Genomic DNA, 21,505 nt, shown 5'->3' with positions numbered 1-21,505 from the left:
TCCCAAAGACAGGGATGGCTTTAATATAGATCCATAAATCTGAACATCATATCATCTCACCTCTTAATATATTCTTTCTTTGAAGTAGATGTTATGATGATAAGTACTAGGTACGCATAAATAAACCACTCACTAGGAACGTCTACTTTTGACCGCAGACAACTAAAAATCGCAAGCGACTTGAAACATATGTTGACATGTTTCACTTTGGCAGGAAAATCGAACGATGACTCATACTTGAACAACAAAAGTAGACGGGCATTCAACTTTCGTTGCTCAACTAAAAACTTAATCAACTCTGTTGTAAGAGTGTTCACATTTGTCGATTAGCTTGCAAGTGTCATTTGACACAGAGTCGTTCAATTAAAATCGCTCTGTCTGAATGGCCTATAAGAGATTTACAGTGTCGTTTACATTGGTGATTTTGCCATAAGTAACCTACGTGAGCGACTTGCGGGAAAAAAATTACGTATGTAAAGGCAGCCTAATGTTTGAAATAATGTTGTGGAAACGATCACTGGAGACGCGGCTACTACTTGAAAAAATAAACAAAATATTTTTCTAAAACGAAGTTCTTGTTTAGTTTTGACTATGGAAAGAAATTCGTGCTCACTCTGTGGTTGTCAAACAGATACTTTGTCTATGATTGTCATCGGCTGATTTTCATCATGGGGGGCTGGACATTTCGGCTAAAAAACAATTTCGTCGGATTCTTTAAAAATATAAGCACAATATATTGCCTGTTGATACTTTTCAGTCTTTTTAATATATCTTTAAGTTTATATGAAGATCAAATAGGAAAATTTGACTGGTAAATTTACAAATCATCGAAAGTAATATTCTGTGCTGCATGTAATGTTCTCCATTGATTATTGAATATTAAATGTATTTTATTTTTCAAGGAAGCAAACCTACGTTGGAAAGTTGAAGTTTTCCCATTTTGACACGGTATCGGCCGCCAAAAAAATTATCGTAGCAACAGAAGAAAATGTACTCGCAGCCCTCAGTTTAAAGTCAGGTTAGAGAAGCCATACAATTTACACGATTTAAATTAATTAAAAATGTTACTTAATACCAACTCCTTTGCAGACGAACCAATACTTACAATTTATGATTTTATTTTTGGTAAAAAAAAACAGTGAACCTGTTTTCATTGAATTCTATCTAGTCATAATTATTTGAGATATCAATCATTAACATGACACAATTTCGCGAATAAGAGTCTAAGCTCTCCCTCGTAACCTGGAAAAATAGTTTCGATTTAATTAATTGTTATAGTTTAAAATTTTTAAATGCTTTGGGTTACAATGCGAACTTTGAACGACCAGTGAGTCTAGATTCTAGATTGTACAAATTAAAACTTCATGCTACCTTATATTGAAATATCAGTTATTTGGTTAATAAATGACACCCAGAAATGTGAGAAAATCACATTTCTACATTCTTGCTTTTGGAATTTTCCTATTCAATTAAATTAGTAGGTATTCATGTGTTTTACATAAATTAATAAACAAAATGCAAATCTTGTAACCATATACTGCCGTCATAAGCAAAAAGGCATCTAAGAATTAGCAAAAGTCACATTCTGATTATAGTAAAAAGTACATCAGAATGTGACTTTTGCAAGTTCCTAGCTGCCTTTTTGCTAGTGATGACATTCAAGATGAATCGATTTATAATTAATTATTTATTAATTGTGTGTTTTTGGAATTCAGGCCAGATCTTGTGGCGCCATGTTTTGGAAGGGACGACCCCTGGGAACATTGAGATGCTCCACGTATCGGAGGAGGTTGTAACTGTGTCTGGAAATAATCCATCTTTAATACGAGGCTGGGACAGCACTACAGGTCAGTCATTTTTAGAAATAACTTCAACTTTTCAGTTTGTTTAAAAAGTACTCACCATTCTTAATTAACTTTCTTATGTGCGCCAACGGGACCTATGCAAAAAAATATTATCATTTTGTCTTCCACATAAAGTCAAAATACAGATTTGATGTAGCAATTTTGTCAATACACTAAACAGATGAGAAGTTTTTGAATCGCTTCTCCGGGAAGCATAAACAAACCACTCAATAGATCGATATCTTCGGGCATTTTGTATAAAACAAATTGGTCAAAAAAACCATAGATATGCCAATATATAGAAAGTACAATTCTAATTCGGAGCCTACTTATTATACTATACACCAATAAAAACTATAGTAAGGATATGATGTCACAATATTTCGGTTCCAATTTTCAATCGAAGCCCTGCCGGTTAGGTTAAATTTCTAACAGAAAGCAGTTATGGCTTGTTTACACGAGGCCAGTGTTTAGGAGAGTGATCAGTGGTAATTAAGTCATCATGTCCTGAGAGTACCATCCACAAGGGCAATTTAGTGGTGATTTATTAAACTCAATTGTGTTCAAACAGTTGCTATTTGTTTGTATTTTTTGCCGAATAAAATCGACAATGGACAAATTAAATAATACCTTATTTGAAATTAAAAAGGTGCATAAAATATAAGGTTAATAAATTTATTTAAGTACCTACTTATAAATCTCATGATTTCAGATGAAATTATAGTTTTGATCTATTATAAGAAAAATTTAGAAAGATTTTTTTTGGACTTGAGGTCACTTTGTCTCAGTTTTTTTTCTATTTTTCCTATGGCGCTATAAAAAGTTGACCATTACTCAAGGTGTCCTGGCGGTAAAGTGTACTAACTTCAGAAGGCGATTCTACATGATAGTACAGGTAAAAAAAATTAATTACTTTGTTTCGAAAAGCCAAAGTTTTAAGGTAGTTTCAGGCAAAAAAGTTGTTTGGATGGACAAAAATATTTTAAACATATATCATGTACATAGAATATCCTCCTGTTATTAGTGCACTTTACCCCAGTACATCCTATGTATGTATATCGCTAATTTCCATGTGGTCCCACGTGGTATAGCTTTTACTTATCTATTTGAATATCCCACAAATGGTTTATTTTTTATTACCTTTTTGGAGTATTGTGAATTATCGCCAATTTAAATGGATTGTTGGCTGGATGATTCTGTGGTTCTCTAATCCGCAGAAGCCAAGGTTGCATGATAATCTCGGTGTGTAAAATCAGAATTCGAATATTTTGAAATTAGTTTTATTTTAACAAACTCACGTTACAATAATTTTATGAACAAAAGTAGATTGCGTACGTTAGAGGGGATTTAGGGCTAAACCGGCCGCTAAGACCACTGGAGAGAGAATTAAATATTTGCCGCGCGAGGTATCGCGCGCGAGTTTACAATACCAGTCTCACATAAATGTAGGGAAAAGTAAACGTTGTTATTATCTTCGGGAGACGTAAACTCCCTATAATTTACTCTACATCTTAATTGGAATTTCCGACCTTAGTTGAGGCAGCTCTAGGGGACTGGAAGTGGTAATCGAAAAAAAAAGAAAAAAAAAAAAATAATACATATTGCTAATGCGTAGTGAATATTATAAAAACGCCAATGTATGCAATTAGTTTTCTGGTACCCTCCTATTCTGAAGCCGGTAGTACAATATTGTTTAATTTAAGATTATCTATCTAATTATTTACACATATAACTAATTCATGTTTTTTCTTTCTTTTAAAAGATCTTTTCTTATTAAAAGTTTCTTCACTAACTCCAATTTCAGTTCATTGTTTATCAATAGACTTAAAAAATAAACAATGAAATCAATAGTACCTATACATTCATTTTATTGCACCGGCAAATTCACTGACAAAATTTATATTATAACTTTTGGTTTTTAACCTCTTTATATTTCTCTCGTGTAACATAAACTAATTGTCAATGTTTGAATACGTTGGTCATGATTCAATGAATTGTTTGTGATTTCTTTCGATACAATATCTACAGAATTTGACATTTTAAATTATTCTATGCAAATTACTTCAACATAATTTCGCAAACTAATATTCAGTTCAAGATGGCTATCGTTTATCACACAAAAAACACCTCTAATACCTTAATAATCTTATGTCTTAGATATGCCTATCTTACCGCGGTCAAGTCTGAAAACCCCTTTTTAATAAATTTTGTATGATATTAGACATGTGTCACACATGATAGTGTTTACATCCTTTATCTGTGTAGCAAAGAGAAAGAAAGGAGATAGCTTGGGGACACGTGACCCACGGTAGGTATATACAGTAGCTTTTCATTTGGACGCTAGATGGCACTGGAACCCGCTATTACCGTACGAATATGCGCAAATATTACAACTAAATTTATAATCAGGTAGTTTTTTTTGTTTTTTTTTTGTTTTTTTTTTGTTTTTTTTTAGTTTTTTTTTAGTTTTTTTTAATTAGTTTTTGTATACATACATATGTAACATAATCATGAGTAATTAAGCCTGCAACATTGATTAAAAAACTGTAAAAACACATATATGTATACAATATATGACCTTTACGAGAGTTAAATTACTCGTGTGTAAAGGCGGGAACATAGAGAAGTTTATTAAAAATTAAAATTAAAAGTTAAAAAATTATAACACAATATATACGTGCATAGATAAAAATAATAATATTTATAAATATATATAATAAAAAATAAATTTAAAAAAAGAAACTGTCAATTAAATATTCTTAATCAATTGCCAATGCAATTCTAGGTAGCCAAACTATTTAAGATATCATTGTTTAGTCTATTTTTGAATTTATTATAGTCAGGTTCCAATCTCAGTTCCATTTCCAATTGATTAAACCACATCACTCCATTGTATGTGTAGAAGTGTTGTGCAATATTATTAAATCCCTTTTTCATATTAATACTATTGTAGCATATTTTGGGAGGTCATTGACCAAATGACCACCACAGATAGCCGCCACTGGTTGCTAGGCTCTGATTTATTTGAAAATAATTTATATGTTTCATAGGCGGTGAATACTGATATATATTATGTGTTATTGTCAGAATTTCCCACCCTAAGCACTAGGGTATTTTTCGCCACTCAATTTCCAGTAATTTGGTAATTACTCTAACAGGTATACCTATTGTATGATGGCCTCCGTGGTCAGCGATCCGGAGGTCACGGCTTCAAATCTGGGTTGGAACTTCGAAGGAACTTACGTCAGATGGGGGATGCACTATTCACGGGATGGAAACTAAACTTCATAATGAATGGTAGCCTTCGTCCTTTGCAGATATTAGACTGGAAGGGGTGAACTAAAAATTATCAGAAACAAACAGTGTGTAAAGAACACGGTTACATGAATCCTATAATTTCTATACCCGCTATATCCGATTTTTTGACAAAATGATCTGAGTATGACATCTTGTTCACATTTTTGCGAGCAACAAGAGGAGCCTAAAATTGAGTTTCAAAACCCTCCTTATCATGACCAAAAACCATGTTAAAACTGCGAGTGAGAAACCAAATCCGCTATATCATACAGAAAGTTACTATCAAAACGCGCTTTATCGGATTCAACCAATTACAAGCAGTTATTTTGCCAAAATACAATATGGCCGCCGCTCTTACGCCACGCTTGTGTGTCAAAATGATCTACGCGTGTGTTTCTAAACCCGCCATGTCGGCTCAGTTGACTTTCAAAAGCCTCTATATCACGAAGTGAGTATCAAAATCCGCTTTATACATTTTATTTATCGAAATTACTTAATTATTGCTAGACATATATAGAAAAATAAATTCTTTTCGAAATTTTATTACTCCAATTCATTATATAAAAAATTGTAATGCAATTACTTATGTACGCTAGAGATGTGACAGTTTTTTGCGGTTTTCTCCAAATAAATGAAAGTTGATATAGCGGGTATAGAAATTACACGACTCACATGATAACTCATCAAAATGACAATTCAACACACCTTTAAAAAGTGATATAAACTCATTAAAAGCGATAGAAAAAACTATTTTATAAACCTAACCTACTTTATGTTTCATTACTTTTCATAACTTTTTAAATGTGTGTTGAATTGTCATTTTGATGAGTTATCCTGTCAACAAATCTTTGCATCGAAAACGGGTTTTTGCAGGTCGTGCGTATGTTAACACTTTAACAAAATGATTTAGTTGCCACTAAATCACTACTAATCACTAGCTTCCTGTAAACAGGCCTAGATTAACCAAGGACTTTTCAACTAGATAGTATATCTTTATTGTTTGATCAAGTATACGCAGGCGTCCAAAACATCATTGTCCGCAACTCTCCAAGGGGCGTGGGACTGTGACGAGTGGTTCTTCAGGGCGATTGAAGTGGGAGGAGGCAACGTGTGTAGAAGAATTATAACTCTAATTAATGAATGTGTCTAGGTTACCTCCTGTGGGAGTGGTCTCTATGGCTGCAGAGCTCCCCAACGGGGGCCCGCTGGTGGGTGGATGGGGACCTGCTGTATCACCTACTGCCCGTGCCATCGTCGCACCTGGAGCTCACCACCTACAATCTGCGCACAGGGCACAACAGGGGCTCCACCAGCAAGCTGCCCGCCTCCTGGGTCTCCCCCAGGTACTTAAAAATCCATATTACCCCTGTGGCATTTGAGCCATTTGTCCTTCCTTGAACCGCGCAGTCAAAAGGACATACCTTTTAGTTAGTATACCAGATGGTTCTAGCTCCCCCACCCAACCTTTAATCCCCATCCTTTCCAACCCTTCCTTAATTCCCTAGCACACGAGTCTAGTATTTCAAGTCAGAACAGCAAGCTATTGCTAGTAATCTAGCAAGCTAGTAACTATAACTACTAAGCTAAACTGAACTCGCTTGGTTTTTAACCTAGTATGTTATAGCGCATGTTGTTACTTGTTCTGCTGCAATTAGTTCAATTGAAGTATCAGGTCACAGTGTATGCCTTGTTAAGTGGGAGGAAGTCATGAATTATTTTCTAGTATTTAGTTACTTTCTGGCGTCACTACAGACTTATACTCCTTCTTAAAAATATATTTTTTTATTTAAATGCTTTGGACCAAAAGGAAACTGGAATCTGGTCTTATTTTTGTCAGTCAAATGGATATTTTTAGTCTCCATAGCTCCTGATGGAAATGAAATTATGGACTGAAAATAGTTACTTTGACCTTGAAATTCCATACAGATAACACACCCAATTTCATGATGCCAGTGTAAGAGTTTTCAACGCTTCATATAATGAATTTTTTCCTTTATACATAGTCAAGATCTATTTTTTTAAATAATGTTTTTCATGATCTTCACGAATGGTAAAAAAGGTACAACTTATTCATTTCAATACTGACCTTTTCAACGCAATCTATCCTACCGCGCGGCACTATTTGATATAATATTTATTTTAGTAAACTTCATGGATCACATAAGCGATATTTGCGCACGGGGATCACTTATATTACGCGACAGCCAATTATGATGTTAATACAATTTGAATCATTATAAAATTTGGTACTTGTGATTTATCGCCCACTGGATATTTTTTTTAGGGTTAGTTTAGATTAGGGTATGTTTTCTAATTGATTTAGGAAGATTATCTATCCTAACCTAACTCGGTTGACATTTCAAACTAATGACAAGTGTCGCCACTGCTGACATTTCATTATAACTTAATAGCTATATGCGAGTATATGCAAGTTTATGCAAGCATATGCAAGTGAGAAGTGCCCTAAATTTTAATATTGTTATTTTTATTCTCAGATGTGTCCTATCTGCACCGTATTACACCTGCGTAACGGGAGCTGACACCTCAAGCGCCCAGTTAATATCCATGGACGTGACGGCAAATGCGATACAGCTCTTCACCAAGTCCATCATGAGCATCTTCCCCAACTCCAACACCAACCACGTGGAACTCAAGTCGCTGTCGGAGAGCACTCCCGGTATCATCGTCAACGGGAAGGTGATCCTACTGAAACCAGGAAACTTTCAAGTGACCAATTTGCAGTTAAGAGATGAGACGACTCCCGTTAATGTGGTGAAATATAATGATCACTTTGCCCTTTTGCAGAGCCGCTATTCAGATGAGGTACTTTTATTCACATATAATTTATATAATTAACAATATCCAATAACACTTTTCTGTGTGTTTTTTGGGTTGAATATCCCGTAAATTTTTTTTATGGATTTACAAATAATTAAAATTTTGTATTAACATTTTTCAATGGATTAGTTTTGAAAACTCCTTTCAAATATTTATTAATCTTGTTGAATTGCACTGCACGTTGAATACACAAAAAAAAAAAAAACAGCACTTGGTTTCATCTTAAGGCGATGCCGTACGTAGTAATGCAAAATCATGTGTTGTTGGTTTGAAAATTTGGTCACCTAGAAATGTTTCAGATGCTTTAATTAAATACTGCGAGTAGAATACATCTTGGCCTTTGAAATAATCGAGTATTTTTTAGATAAATCTTTTTATAAGCCCAGAAAAAAATAATGTATAGGCCTATGAAAACTGCTTTAAAGTTCCAAATCTCCTACTTACGAACACATTTTCGGTTATGATTTTATTGTATCATGTGGCAAATGAAGTTATTTATAATATGATCAGAAATTTTTTTTATATTTATGCCTGAACATCCACAAAATTAAATAAAAGGCAATTTTTGGCCATGTTTTTTTTCTTGCATAAATCAAAACAGGCGGATGGTGTTCGGGAATTTAAACCTATCGCCATCTACGTAAGGGTTGTTATTGATAGCGGCTCAATTTAAAATATTACACGACTTAGTGCATCGCCTTAATTACTAAAAGAAATAACTATTTATATGGTGGGAGTTGGAGTAAAAGATGCATTAAAATTCCACTTTTTCTCAATCAAAGTTATAATTGAAGGTTAGGAAACACGCACAAATTATTAAAATAACCCAAACTAAACCCTAAAAACCTATTTTTGCATGTTTACTTCAACCCCTGACATGTTGATTTTTTAAGAGCCTGTGCATGCAGTGGAATTCGACAAGTTTACCAAACATTTTTCTGTGAATTTATAATTGCTTTTGAAATTTCTGTGACTTAAAATATCAGAATCTACAGTACCTACTTCTTAATATTGAATTTCTGGCTTGATTTAATTGAACTAAGAGATTTCAATGGATCGAAAACAAAAAGTAATGGTCATGGCATCAGACTTAATAATTTGGAAGCACTCGAAATAAAGAAATCAGTTAAAACAAAAACCCAAATACTTAATAATCAATTAAATGTTTCCAATAGCCCGATATTTCCCATAAACCCGTAAAAACCCTTAATCACCTGTTCAATTGATGTTTTATCCCTGTAGACATAACTTGGTATCACCCGAGCGTCGCGTGTTCGATTCCTCGGCTGGCTAAGTCCTCCATCACAACACAAGCAACATTTTCGGCTTTCTGTGGTGGTAGTAGGAGATTTTCAAACATTGTTGGGTTATTCGTAACCTGGGAATGTTTGTCTTTCTTTTAAAAAAAAGAAAGAAAAAAAAAAAAAAAAATTAAATATCACCTCTCTCTTTCACTCTATCTCTATGTAAAAGGTTAATGTCACTCTCTCACTGTTCCTTATATGTTTTGTCTCTTTCTATATGTATATAAGCTCACACATTGTAAATTTTTGATTAGTTTAATTTTATACCCTGAAGATGCTTGTGTTAAGCGAAACCGGTCAGTAATAAAAAATAAAAAAAATAATAATTTGTGGTTATAAACAAAGTTATTGTTTTATTTCAATTAAAAAGTCTTCAAGTATGAAAACCTTATTTGTCGGTTTTACTATCCTGATTTCCTGGTATACTGAGAAGATTGATATTACTAAGGAAGATAAATATGTACTAATTTTAAGCCAAAATATATGGTCTTGTCACTGAGAACTCCATTGTAAACTCTGCCTCTAACAGAAAGAAAAAAGGGAGAGGTTGCAATGAAGTTATAAGCGGTACCTATACATTCACTTTAGATTTTATGGGTCGTATTGCAATTGGAAGATGATAGGTTGAATAAAAACTAATTAACTACATAAATTTAATAATTGGTTGCCCTGATTACCTCGCAAACTAACATTGCAGCAATATTTTATTGTGACAACTCCAACACGGAATTTTAATTATATTCTCCCGTTCGCCGTATGCGAAATTTGAGTAATGATTATAAGAATGTTGTTGACATTTTTAACTATTAATCACTAAATATAAACAGTTCTTAGTATAATTTATATCAGAAAGTAGAACAAAAAATCTAATCAATAATCTGCTTAGCTCTGTTTTGACTTATGTCATTTATTTATTTTACCATGTATTCCCAATCTACTATTTTTCCATCTTGCAAGATGGAGTATTTTGTTTTTATGCTGTCATGCTCGTTTAGATGTTCTTTGTGTTCTCATTTTATTATTTAGAAACAGAAAACATACTTAACTGATATTGTTTGTTACTGTTTATTTCAGAGCTTGCAAATATCTGCCTCCAATCTGGAGTCTGGAACTTCAATACCCGAGCTGACAAACACGATTCCACTGCCAGGAGCCAATAATCCCAAAATCGATGCCTCGATGTGCGCCAAGACAGCCAAGAACATCATGGCCTGCCGGGTTCTCATTACGGGCGAGGATAGCGCAGTTTATATGCTACAGAATCCAGGTAAACATGGCTATTTATGGTCCTGCTCTTGAAAGCTTCATTTTCCCCTTATCGTATTAGGGTCCCCGTACCCAACGCAGTGCCTCAACCACGCAACGCACAGCCTCCCCAGACATCCTGCACTTCCGCGGCCTCCGTTCATAGTATGCAAAGCTTCTGGAGTTGCTTCTCTCAACTTTGCCTGGAGCGGTCTACTGGATGTTTTCCCGCTGGAATTGTAGTCATCTTGCATTCTTAGTACATGACCAAGCCACTAATTAATAAAATTGTCTCCTATTTTTTATTTCGATGAAAATGTATTATGTACTGCCGTTCCTCATCCAGAACATATATATTATGTGAGAGACGACATGTCGATTCTTGTCATAGTGGTCTGATCCTACTTCCTTTTTCCTGTTTTGGTAATCCTGGGATGACATCATCTACTCGCTCTGTGATTGGTTGTTTGTTTTGTCACCGGCAGTTGGCGTCTCGCGTCGTTTCATTTGTCAATTGACATCGAAATTCTTTCGAATGTGGTCGAATTATCTCGCGCTAAGTTTTTTCAAATACATAAGTGCTGAGATAACTCAAAAACGAGTGAAATAACTTCCTTGAGAGTGTTTCCTTTTCGTGAAAAGAAAAAATAGTGCTTTGTGTAGATTACGCGTTGTGCATTTGGCGGGAAGAACGCAGTATAACGGTCAGATTTGTTGCGTCATAATGTCTACCGTAGTTCCGACGAAATCTACGCACAAACGCCGTAGCGAGGATATCGATTCCTCCTCTACACACAGACGTCGCAGCGAGAATTCGGATTCGTCTTCGAGTTCGGGTTGTTCGCGGCCTAAAAACAAAAGGCGCAAAAAGAGATCGCAAAAGAAGATGCTCAAGAAATTGACGCGCCAGTTAAGCGATCTGCAGCGTTTCGTGTTCAGGCGAGATGCCGCGGCCGCCGGCAATTCTGACGCGAGTGAGTTTGAGGGTTCCGAAATTGACGGCGAGTCTTTGTCAAACCCTATAGACGCGCCAGGCACCAGTGCTTGTGGTACATCCGCTGCTCCGATTTTTCGTGTGCCAGATCCCACAGTTGCATTAAAGGAACCGTTAATGGGAGCACCGACAGATGCTATGTTAAAGATGGTGGAGCGCCTGCAAAATTTTGATACTCCCGGTTGGTGTAACGTACGCTACGCAAAGGCATTAAAAGAATATGCAGCAGACCCGGGATTCAAAGAGTTGGAAGTAAATTGCGAGCTCAATTCCCTCACGCCGGCATGTGCTCAACTCACAGGAATGGAAAGGGCCTTTGCAGCAATTACTCACGTGGCGCTCCAACAAAGGCAGGTCATCCAGGACTCTATACAGAGCGTCCTAACCTGGAGCAGTCAGCCTGACACCGAACTTTCGCCGAAGACCCTAGCGGAGAAATTTCAGGATGTCCTTGGGGGAAGTATTGCAAAAAACGATGCAATCCTTCAGATAGCTTGTGGGAAGCGGGCGGAAATCGTTGAGCGGCGACGCCATCGTATCCTGGAGTTGTGCAAAACTCCATTGGAGAAATCAGCCCTGGATAAAATTCCTCCAACGGTATCGCACCTTTTTAATGAAGACAAGCTTGTCTCCCAGTTGCAGAGACTTGGTGGGGCAAGCAAAGTCTTCAGGGCTCAGATCTCGCAGACCCCAAGGGTTGCGAGGCAACCCTTGGGGTCTGCGAGATCTGACTTGGAATCTGTGTCAAGGCCAAATAACAGAACACAGACTCAATGTGCTTCTGCAGGAAATCTGGGTTTCACCCAATTTCCATATCAGTACCGGCGGGCAGACCCCGGTCACCACTCTGGCCCTTCCTCCTCTTCCAGCAGAGGACGGAAATTTCGGAGGCCGACGGGGCGTGGGCAGACCTCGCACCGTCGTCCCCGAAACAATTGACAATCAGCCCAGGCGATTTCAGGGAGGGCAATTGCGAAGTTCTTTAGAACAATGGCGTATCGCAAATGCCCCCGACTTCGCCCTAAAAATCCTCAATGGCTATCGGATCCCATTTTGGTTGAGACCTCCATTGTCCAGACCCACTCAGGTGAGGTTGCACAATTTCACCACAAGACACACACCCGAAATGGACATACAAATAAAGGAGTTGCTGAAGATGGGAGTGCTGGAACCAGCACCCATGAATCGGGGTTTTCTCTCCCAGATGTTTCTGGTGCAGAAGAGCGACGGGACCAATCGTCCCATCATCAATCTGAAAGTGTTGAACGATTTTGTGCGAGGGAAAAAGTTTTCCCTGATCTCCCACTTCAAAGTACCCGACTTTTTGCAACCCGGAGACTATATGACAAAAGTAGATCTGGCGCATGCGTACTTTCATATACCAGTGGCAAAGACCCATCGACGTTTTCTGCGTGTCGTGTACAGAGGTCAATGTCTGCAGATGACATGTTTGCCCCAGGGCTTGAGCAGTTCCCCTCAAATTTTCGCAGCAATAACCAATTGGATCGCAGAGATCCTTCGAAAAAAGGGCATTCGAGTTATTGTGTACTTGGACGATTTTCTTCTGGCTCATCAGAGTCAAGAAACTCTCCGACTGCAGACACTAGTAGCGTTGGATTTCTTACAGTCGCTCGGCTGGACCATCAACATAAAGAAATGTGTTCACCTACCGACACAGGCGATAGAATATCTGGGAGTGTTATGGAACACTGGCCTCAATCAGAAGATGCTAACCAGGAACAAGTGCCGGGCAATATGGAAGTCGTTGCAAAAGGTTACGACAAGGAAGGAATGGTCCCTGAGGGAGGCGCAGAGCATCCTAGGACAGCTGAACTTTGCAGCGTTTGTGGTTCCCAGGGGTCGCTTGCACTGCAGGCAGATGCAGCTCCAGTCACTTGCCATGACAAAGCTCCCACTCCGGAAGAAGGTACCTGTAAACCTTGCAGTACTGGAGGATCTAGATTGGTGGAGGCACAACGTGAGTACGCATTCCCTTATCCATTTCCCCAAAGCATGCCACTTCATTGCGACAGACGCAGCAGACAGCGGGTGGGGGGCGCAGGTAGACGACATCCCACTCTCAGGCTGTTGGACACAACAACAAACCAAATGGCACAGCAACCTAAAAGAAATGTTTGCTATTCTCCATGCATTGAAGTACCAGAGAGCCAGTTTGAGCAATTCTACTTGTCTCATTCAATCGGACAACAGAACGGTACTAGCATATCTACGCAACGAAGGAGGTACGAAATCAGTGAACCTCCTTCAGTTAACGTATCAGATTCTGGAAGTAGCGGACGCGCACAACATAAGGATGGAAGTGTATTACCTCCCGGGACGATACAATGGACTCGCCGATCATCTTTCCCGAGGGACCTTGTTACCAGAATGGCACCTTCTACCTACAGCGACCGACCAGATATTCTGCCTTTGGGGCAGACCCATGGTGGACCTATTTGCATCCAAGAGAGCTCATGTTGTAAACAGTTATGCATGCATAGACCCCACCGACACAGCAGCCCTATATCACAATGCTTTCAGCAGGATTTGGTGCTTCCCACTGGCATGGGTATTTCCACCGCCCTGCTTGATACCGAGAGTCCTGGAACATCTAAACAAGTGTGTCGGTATTTACCTATTGGTAGTACCGAGGTGGCCCAAGGTGTTCTGGCTGCCAGATCTCCAGTCGAGAGCACTAGCTCCACCTTTACAAATAACCAACCTACTCGACAACCTGGTGGATATCTCGACAGGTCTTCATCCTCCTCAGATTCAAAAACTGGAGATGGAAGTATGGAAGATTGGGGCTGGAGAGGAGCGCTCAATGAATGGTCAGAACACGAGAGAGGCCTCCTCAATGCTGGATGGCGATCTTCAACGGTCACCGCATATAAATTAGCATGGAAGAGGTGGGGCCAATGGTGTGTCAAGAATAAGGTGGATATAGCTGATCCTTCAGGTTCCCAGTTGGCAAGATTTTTAGCCAATTTAAAACTTAAAGAAGGCTTGGCTCCTAGTACCATTGCTCTTCATAAGTCAGCCATTTCAACATTAACCAACCCAGAGTGTGAATCGCTAAGCAGCCATACCTTAGTTAAACAAGTGATGAAAGGTATAGTTAATACTTCTAGAAAGAAGAAAGCATTGCCTATCTGGGACCCTAGACAAGTTACTGTATGGTTGAAAGAAAACCTTACAGAAACAGTTACTCTGTTTGAGGCTTCTCGAAGATGCGCTGTCATTCTTTTACTCGCATCTGGACGAAGAGTGCACGATCTTACTCTGTTACGATACACACCAGACAGTTTCGTGGACAATGGGGACCATATTATACTTTGGCCAGCTTTTGGATCTAAAACTGATTCTACTACTCGTCAGCAGTCGGGATGGAAGCTTAAAGCTTCCTCAGACCGAGCTACAGATCCAGTATATTGGCTCCGTAAAGTATGCACCTTATCTAGAGTAAGAAGACAAGAATCAAATTCCATACCAAATTTATTTATTTCAACGACGGGCCCGCCAAAACCTGCCTCAAGAACAATAATTGGAGGATGGGTGAAAACAGTACTAAAAAGTGCTGGCATTGATAAATCAGCAGGGAGTACAAGGTCTGCTGTAGCATCACTGAGCTGGTTAGAAAATTGCCCCATTGAAAAGATCCTGGAAAGAGGAAATTGGAAGAGCGAGAACACTTTTGCAAAACATTACAGAAGGGAGGTAATGGAAGGAGGTAACTCTTTGACATTGCCATCTCTCACAAATCTGTTTGAACCTATAACCTCTCACAATTGACATCAGTTCTGTCACCAAGGCGATAACAAACACTTCTCACATAATATATATGTTCTGGATGAGGAACGGCAGTACATAATGATGGAGTTTTACCTACCATTAAAACTCTTATTATGTTGCCTTCCTCATCCAGAACATATATTTAATCACTGCTTGGTGAGATTATAATTGACAAATGAAACGACGCGAGACGCCAACTGCCGGTGACAAAACAAACAACCAATCACAGAGCGAGTAGATGATGTCATCCCAGGATTACCAAAACAGGAAAAAGGAAGTAGGATCAGACCACTATGACAAGAATCGACATGTCGTCTCTCACATAATATATATGTTCTGGATGAGGAAGGCAACATAATAAGAGTTTTAATGGTAGGTAAAACTCCATCATTATGTTTAAAGAGTTAATAAAGACAGTAAATAAGTTTTTTGATATCTCGAAAAATGACGAAGTCATCAGCTTTTACAGTGGACATTGGTAAAATGTGAGTAATAGTGTCCTATGATGTCCTACACAGTACAATCATAAATTGAATGGCGGTGCTGCAGTACCGCCGCGCATCTCCCATGACATCACACGCTTTTAGGTCGGCCGCAAACATCAATGTTTTGACGGCTTATATCGTTGGTATTATTAAATTTGGCACATTCAAAAAATTTTAAAGTCTGTTCTCAGCATGCTCTAAATAATATGATACTTTTGTGAAAACATAACACGAAATTTCGTTGTAGAAGACAACCTCATTATCATATGATTGATTTATCGTAAAGGGGACGAGGATGGACTAACAGAATTAATTTAATTTCTTTCAGGAAAACCAGTTTGGACCAGAGAAGAGGCCTTATCGAGGATTGTGGGAGTAGAGATGGTGGAATTACCAGTATCAGAGCTGGATGCTGTGATTGAGACTGAGTTTGATGATAAAGAAGGTAAGAATCAATGGTGATTTTCTAAAATAATTACATACATGTATTCAATGCGAATCTTCAAAGCTCTCGATGGTGTGCAATCATCATTGGTTTTTTAATACACGACATAAACTACATTTACAACTTCGATCTTTAGTTTATCGCATTAATTTTAATTTTAGACAATACTTTTAATTTTAAATATGTAGATGTACATACATACGCGCAATTACAGCGGCTTTTTATTGTTATATCAAGAATTTTGTCATTCCGGAAGAGGAGCCCTAGGCATTGGGAGAGTTAGTATATGATCCGTGGTTGACCACCTCCATGTAAAAAATGCTATCACCTCTTTGAAAAATGCTATCAAAATTTTTTTGAATTTCGTCAAAAAGAAGCATACCGACTCGCTTAAATCATTTCAATAATCCAATAAACTAAAAATGCATTAAGTGTTTTAACAAAACATCTGTAAATATGTAAATTATGAGAGGTTATAGAATGTCTTTACCCAGTCACCTATGCTATAAGTGTATAACGCTTTTAAGTTTAAAATATATTTGTTACCTACTTGTATTTACAGAAAGTATGTGAATGATTTTTATAAGCAATAATTATTAGCCTGAAACACTCATCCACATTGAAAAATCTCCCGATAAAAGATACATGACGCCAACGGGACTTGATTTTTATCAATTCATTTTTTTTTAAATTATGGGTAGGTACACGATGTTTGGGAAACAGAAACGAAAACTAATGTGGCAGTTTTATAAATTTATTTATGATTAATATTTTAGTAGATATTAGGTATGTGGTTTTTGGAAATCAAACCAAAACAATTATATATGGATTTGGAGTAAATAAGCTTATTGCCATTTTTGATGTTTATAATCTTTGCATTTTCAAATTGAGTCAATTAAGTGTTCACGGTGTTTGGGAAACACAAAAATAACTTTTAAAGGAAATGAACAATAATTTTTTAGGTCAAATTTGAAAAAAACAGACATTGGGGGTTAATAGCAGCTGTTTAATGTCTTTTGAAATGCGTCAAAACGTAGGCCCGGCTGTGTTCACGGTGTTTGGGAAACACAAAAATAACTTTTAAAGGAAATGAACAATAATTTTTTAGGTCAAATTAGAAAAAAACAGACATTAGGGGTTAATAGCAGCTGTTTAATGTCTTTTAAAATGTGTTGAAACGTAGACCCGAAGCTGAAAGTAACCCCGTAATGACTGAATATTTTGAATTTAAGAAAAAAAAGTGAGAATTCCAACTACGGACTCGATTTACTTGAAAATGAATTTTTGAGTAAAAAAAACTACACCACAAAATCGACTTCAAATGCAAGGGAGATTCACCAGCTTCCTGTTGAACCACCAGTTTCCGAATATTCCACCGCGCTCGTACAATAATTAAAATTAAAAAAAAATGTCATCCTAAGTACTCTACTAAAATCGTAGATTATATAAACAAGCCACACTTTTTTACTAGTTGGTTGTTTTACTTAAATATTTCCGAATCGGGATGGTGAATATTTACATGGTGTACCTATACGTGGTTGTAAAGTATGTTTAATGTTACAATTAATAAGTTTGCGAATTAACAACTACCGCCAACTAGCGACGAAAGAATGAAGAAGTTTTGACAGTTGAGAAATTCAGCTGGGTCTATAACAAGCTCTTAACATAATATAATTACTTACTACTTTCACATTTATGTACTATGTATTTTCATATTCAAATTTATAGTATTGTTTTAACACTTATGCTTGAATACTATTTTTATGTATAAACTTAAGTAATGTTTCACATTCCAACTTAAGTAATGTTCAAACATGAGTATTGTTTTAACACGCATTCTTGAATACTGGTTTTTCATTCAAACTGAAGTACTGTTTTCACATTGACACTTAAATATTGTTTTAACACTCATTCTTGAATACTATTTTTGTGTTCAAACTTAAGTACTGTTTTCACATTCAAACATATTATTTATTGTTTTAACACTCATTCTTGAATACTGTTTTTATGTTCAAACTCAATTTCTGTTTTCACATTCAAACTTTAAAACCATTCTTGAATACTGTTTTTACATTCAAACTTAAGTGCTATTTTCTGTTATTTTAGCTGACTGGGGAGAATCAGGTAAACAGTGTGTATTGCATGGTCATAGTTGGTGTTTCATGTGTTATTTTATTTCTTTCCTTACCCTTTATCCGTCCCTTTCGTTATTTATAAAGTGACCCCTTTAGCATTAGTGTGTTAAAGCTGTAATAAGATGACATGTAGAATGTATTAAATTGCTTTATCCACTTGCTGACCAGAATTTGAATTTGTGCTAAAATGAAATATCTATAAATGCTTCAGTTTTTCTTCCCGTTAATTTAAAAATAATGCTTCTATAATTAATTATGATTGGTAATAATCAGTGACAAACAAAAAAACCCACCTGAAATTTAATTGTTTGTTACTAAATTATGTCGGTACATAAATATTCCCAGACAGAGCTCGTACGCACTTCATAATGGAGCATTTGAATGGAATATACGTCATAACTTGCTTCTTATAATATTTATGGGTGACAGTGACCATTCTTATAATTAACGGGTCCTTTACAATAGAATATATTTATATTAAAAACACAGTATCAATAAGTACTTACTTGTTTAGTCCAAAATGTATGTCTGAAAAAAGTGTTACAAATTTAGAAATAAGTCATCCCGGAGAGGAACTTATATTTATAAACTCTATAACGACAATATCATATTATTTTTCCCGTAACATTATTAAAGTAAATAATGTTTACCTCATCCTGTGCGAATTAACATTGTGTGCATTTTATGAAATGAATCGTTTATTTATTTGCTTGTTTTTTTTTATCTGCAATACCATAATACAATTCGAAAGAAACATGCGTTTGCGAAATTCGTATAGGAATATGATTAAAGATATTTGACATTCTAGTATCTTCTGTCTTTTTCGTTTTCATACAGGACATGTGAGGAGAAAGATTTTTAGGATGGTCGTCGATGACTCTGCCTGGGACTAGTATACCGTTAAACACACAAGTTTCATGTCAGTTTACACACAGATTAAGATAAAATTCAAGTTACGTAATATTAATTAGGTTACACTTAGGTCCTTATCAGAAGGTTTAGGTGGAGTTGTAAATGCAGTAAATAAAAAAAGTTTTTTTAATTATTTTACTGCTCTTGAAACTTTTTGGACGGGTTGTTTCACAGAAAATTAACAATTTATCAAATTTCAAATTTGTAATTCAAGTTCTTTGAAAGTTCTATTCAAGTTCTGTTATTATTTCATAATGATATAAAAACAAAACTTGAATAGAACTTTCAAAGAACTTGAAAATTAATTTTGAATTTGATGAATTGCTCAAATTCTGTGGAACAACTCGTCCTTGGTAAATTTTTTATTTCTATAAATATGAAACCATTCTTGTTTTGATGTTTCCGGAATCCAATAATGATTGGTGGCAGTGCGGTCCTCGTGATTTCAGTAGCGACATTTACGGAGTATGTGCACAACATGAGTATCGTAGCTTGCATATCCCTATGAAAGAAGGTCCTTATTCGTAACCTGGAAATGTTTCTTTCTTTAAAATAATAAGACGATAATTATTTGTAATTGTCTTCCAGGTGACATCTTCGGCATGCTGATCCGAAGGCTTAAGAGCCAGGTGTCGCAGCTGAAGACCCTGTTCCACGGGCTGATGGCCAAGTGGGTGGAAGGGGGGCACAGCGGGGAGGAGAAAGAGATTGATAACCTTGTCCGGGATGAGTTTGGCCTTCATAAGATTATCATTGTGGCCACTGAAGCTGGAAAGGTATGCTTTGAAATATCAAATCATCATGTTTTGTAGATAACAGTGTGATTTAAGGTGTAATATTATGTATGCTAACAGCTAAAAAGTTTTAAACTAAAATTCTTTGTAACACTGGTGACCTTCTACAAATCGCAAGTGTGCACCACAGTTAAGTTTGGCAGCATCTCTGGTCTGGAGCTCTGAAATATCTACAAAATACTCTCAACGCTGTATAGAAATGGGTATTTATTTGATAGATAGATAGATATCTAAACAGATTATTTCACAGTATCTATATTTCAATTTAAGGTTCTCTGAAGAACTAGCATAATTTATCCCTATTGACACCTGGAAAACAGCCTGGGAGAAAGAAGCCAAACAAGAACCCAACATTATTTGACATTTTCCACATTTTTATGGCTTTATGTTAATTTGAACACATTTGCATAAATTATATATGAATAATCCTTGCCTCTAATGTTATGCGCTTACATTTATGTATGACTACCAAATGAGTACTACATACACCTATTATTAAAAAACTTTAATAAATCAATATTTGTTCATCTTTAATTTTTTGTTCTGGTTGAATACACATTGTTATTTTTCAGGTGTTCGCCATAGATAACCTATCTGGAAATATAATCTGGAAGCGCTACATCCCTTTCCTAGCCGCCTTCAGTAGTAATACTCCCGACGGAGGTAATTTCGTGCTCATATACCTTCAGAGGACCACCAGACATCTTCCGTTTGACTCCCAGTGTACCATCATAGCTAAACATAAGGTAATTTCAATATTAATAAAGATATGTTTAGGTCTCCCAACTAGCGATGGGTCGTGACTCATTTTATCAAGAGCAGGAGTCACGGTACCAGTTCAATATTTTCGAACGATTGAAAGGATTGACTCAATTGAACGGGAGCCGTTAGCTCACAGCTCCCTTGATATGGCTCCCCGATATGACTCCCAGCTCCCCGTATGAATGATCGTATGACTCCTGTTACCGGTACACGGCCTCGTCCCACGAGAAAAACAAGAAGCTAGGTAGTTAGTAGATGTAGGTACATATGTCCAATTCTAGATGTCGAACTGGATGCCATTCACGTCGATGGTGACCAAAGTCTCTTTGGTCATCATCTAACTTTTTCATACTGCTACACGCCCTGAAAAGAGGAACCATCCCAGTTTGATTAATCTTATTGACGTCTTTAAATAAGTACCTCATCAGTTACAATATTCTTGAACAGTTCAAAAATTCTCTTATGATAATCGTCTCAAAAATATCCAATACCCTTTTACTTAACACTGTTCTGATGAATGTTTTATAGAAATTAGATTTGATCCTTCTCGAAAGGAGTTTCGATTTGGAATATTTTTGATGACTACAGTAGCACTTGTTAGGCAAGATGATTTTTCTGTTAACTACAGGGTTTTCCAATAAGAGGTGTTATTTTGATT

At 36.7% G+C, this 21,505-nt stretch overlaps 1 protein-coding gene across 2 annotated transcripts in view; it reads left to right on the top strand.

Annotated features, from left to right (window-relative positions):
• Positions 1–647: 647 nt before the first annotated feature.
• EMC1 (ER membrane protein complex subunit 1) overlaps positions 648–21,505 on the top strand; it is a 32,796-nt gene continuing 11,938 nt past the window's right edge. Inside the window, exons 1-10 of one of the 2 annotated variants that reach the window (XM_089639586.1) lie at positions 648–811; positions 903–1,018; positions 1,716–1,847; positions 6,292–6,484; positions 7,637–7,964; positions 10,358–10,550; positions 16,128–16,244; positions 18,351–18,368; positions 19,880–20,067; positions 20,658–20,831. In XM_089639586.1, coding sequence (XP_089495712.1) covers positions 669–811; positions 903–1,018; positions 1,716–1,847; positions 6,292–6,484; positions 7,637–7,964; positions 10,358–10,550; positions 16,128–16,244; positions 18,351–18,368; positions 19,880–20,067; positions 20,658–20,831 — 1,602 coding nt within the window. In that variant the 5' untranslated portion in view covers positions 648–668. The remainder of the gene's footprint in view (positions 812–902; positions 1,019–1,715; positions 1,848–6,291; positions 6,485–7,636; positions 7,965–10,357; positions 10,551–16,127; positions 16,245–18,350; positions 18,369–19,879; positions 20,068–20,657; positions 20,832–21,505) is intronic. The other variant, XM_089639587.1, reaches the window with a different exon arrangement.

Source organism: Hesperophylax consimilis, chromosome 14 (genome assembly GCF_061612785.1).
Source record: "Hesperophylax consimilis isolate HC1 chromosome 14, BYU_Hcon_1.0, whole genome shotgun sequence".
Taxonomy (NCBI): domain Eukaryota; kingdom Metazoa; phylum Arthropoda; class Insecta; order Trichoptera; family Limnephilidae; genus Hesperophylax; species Hesperophylax consimilis.
Note: the sequence above shows the minus strand (reverse complement) of the source record. Positions and strands in the feature narration are given on the sequence as shown.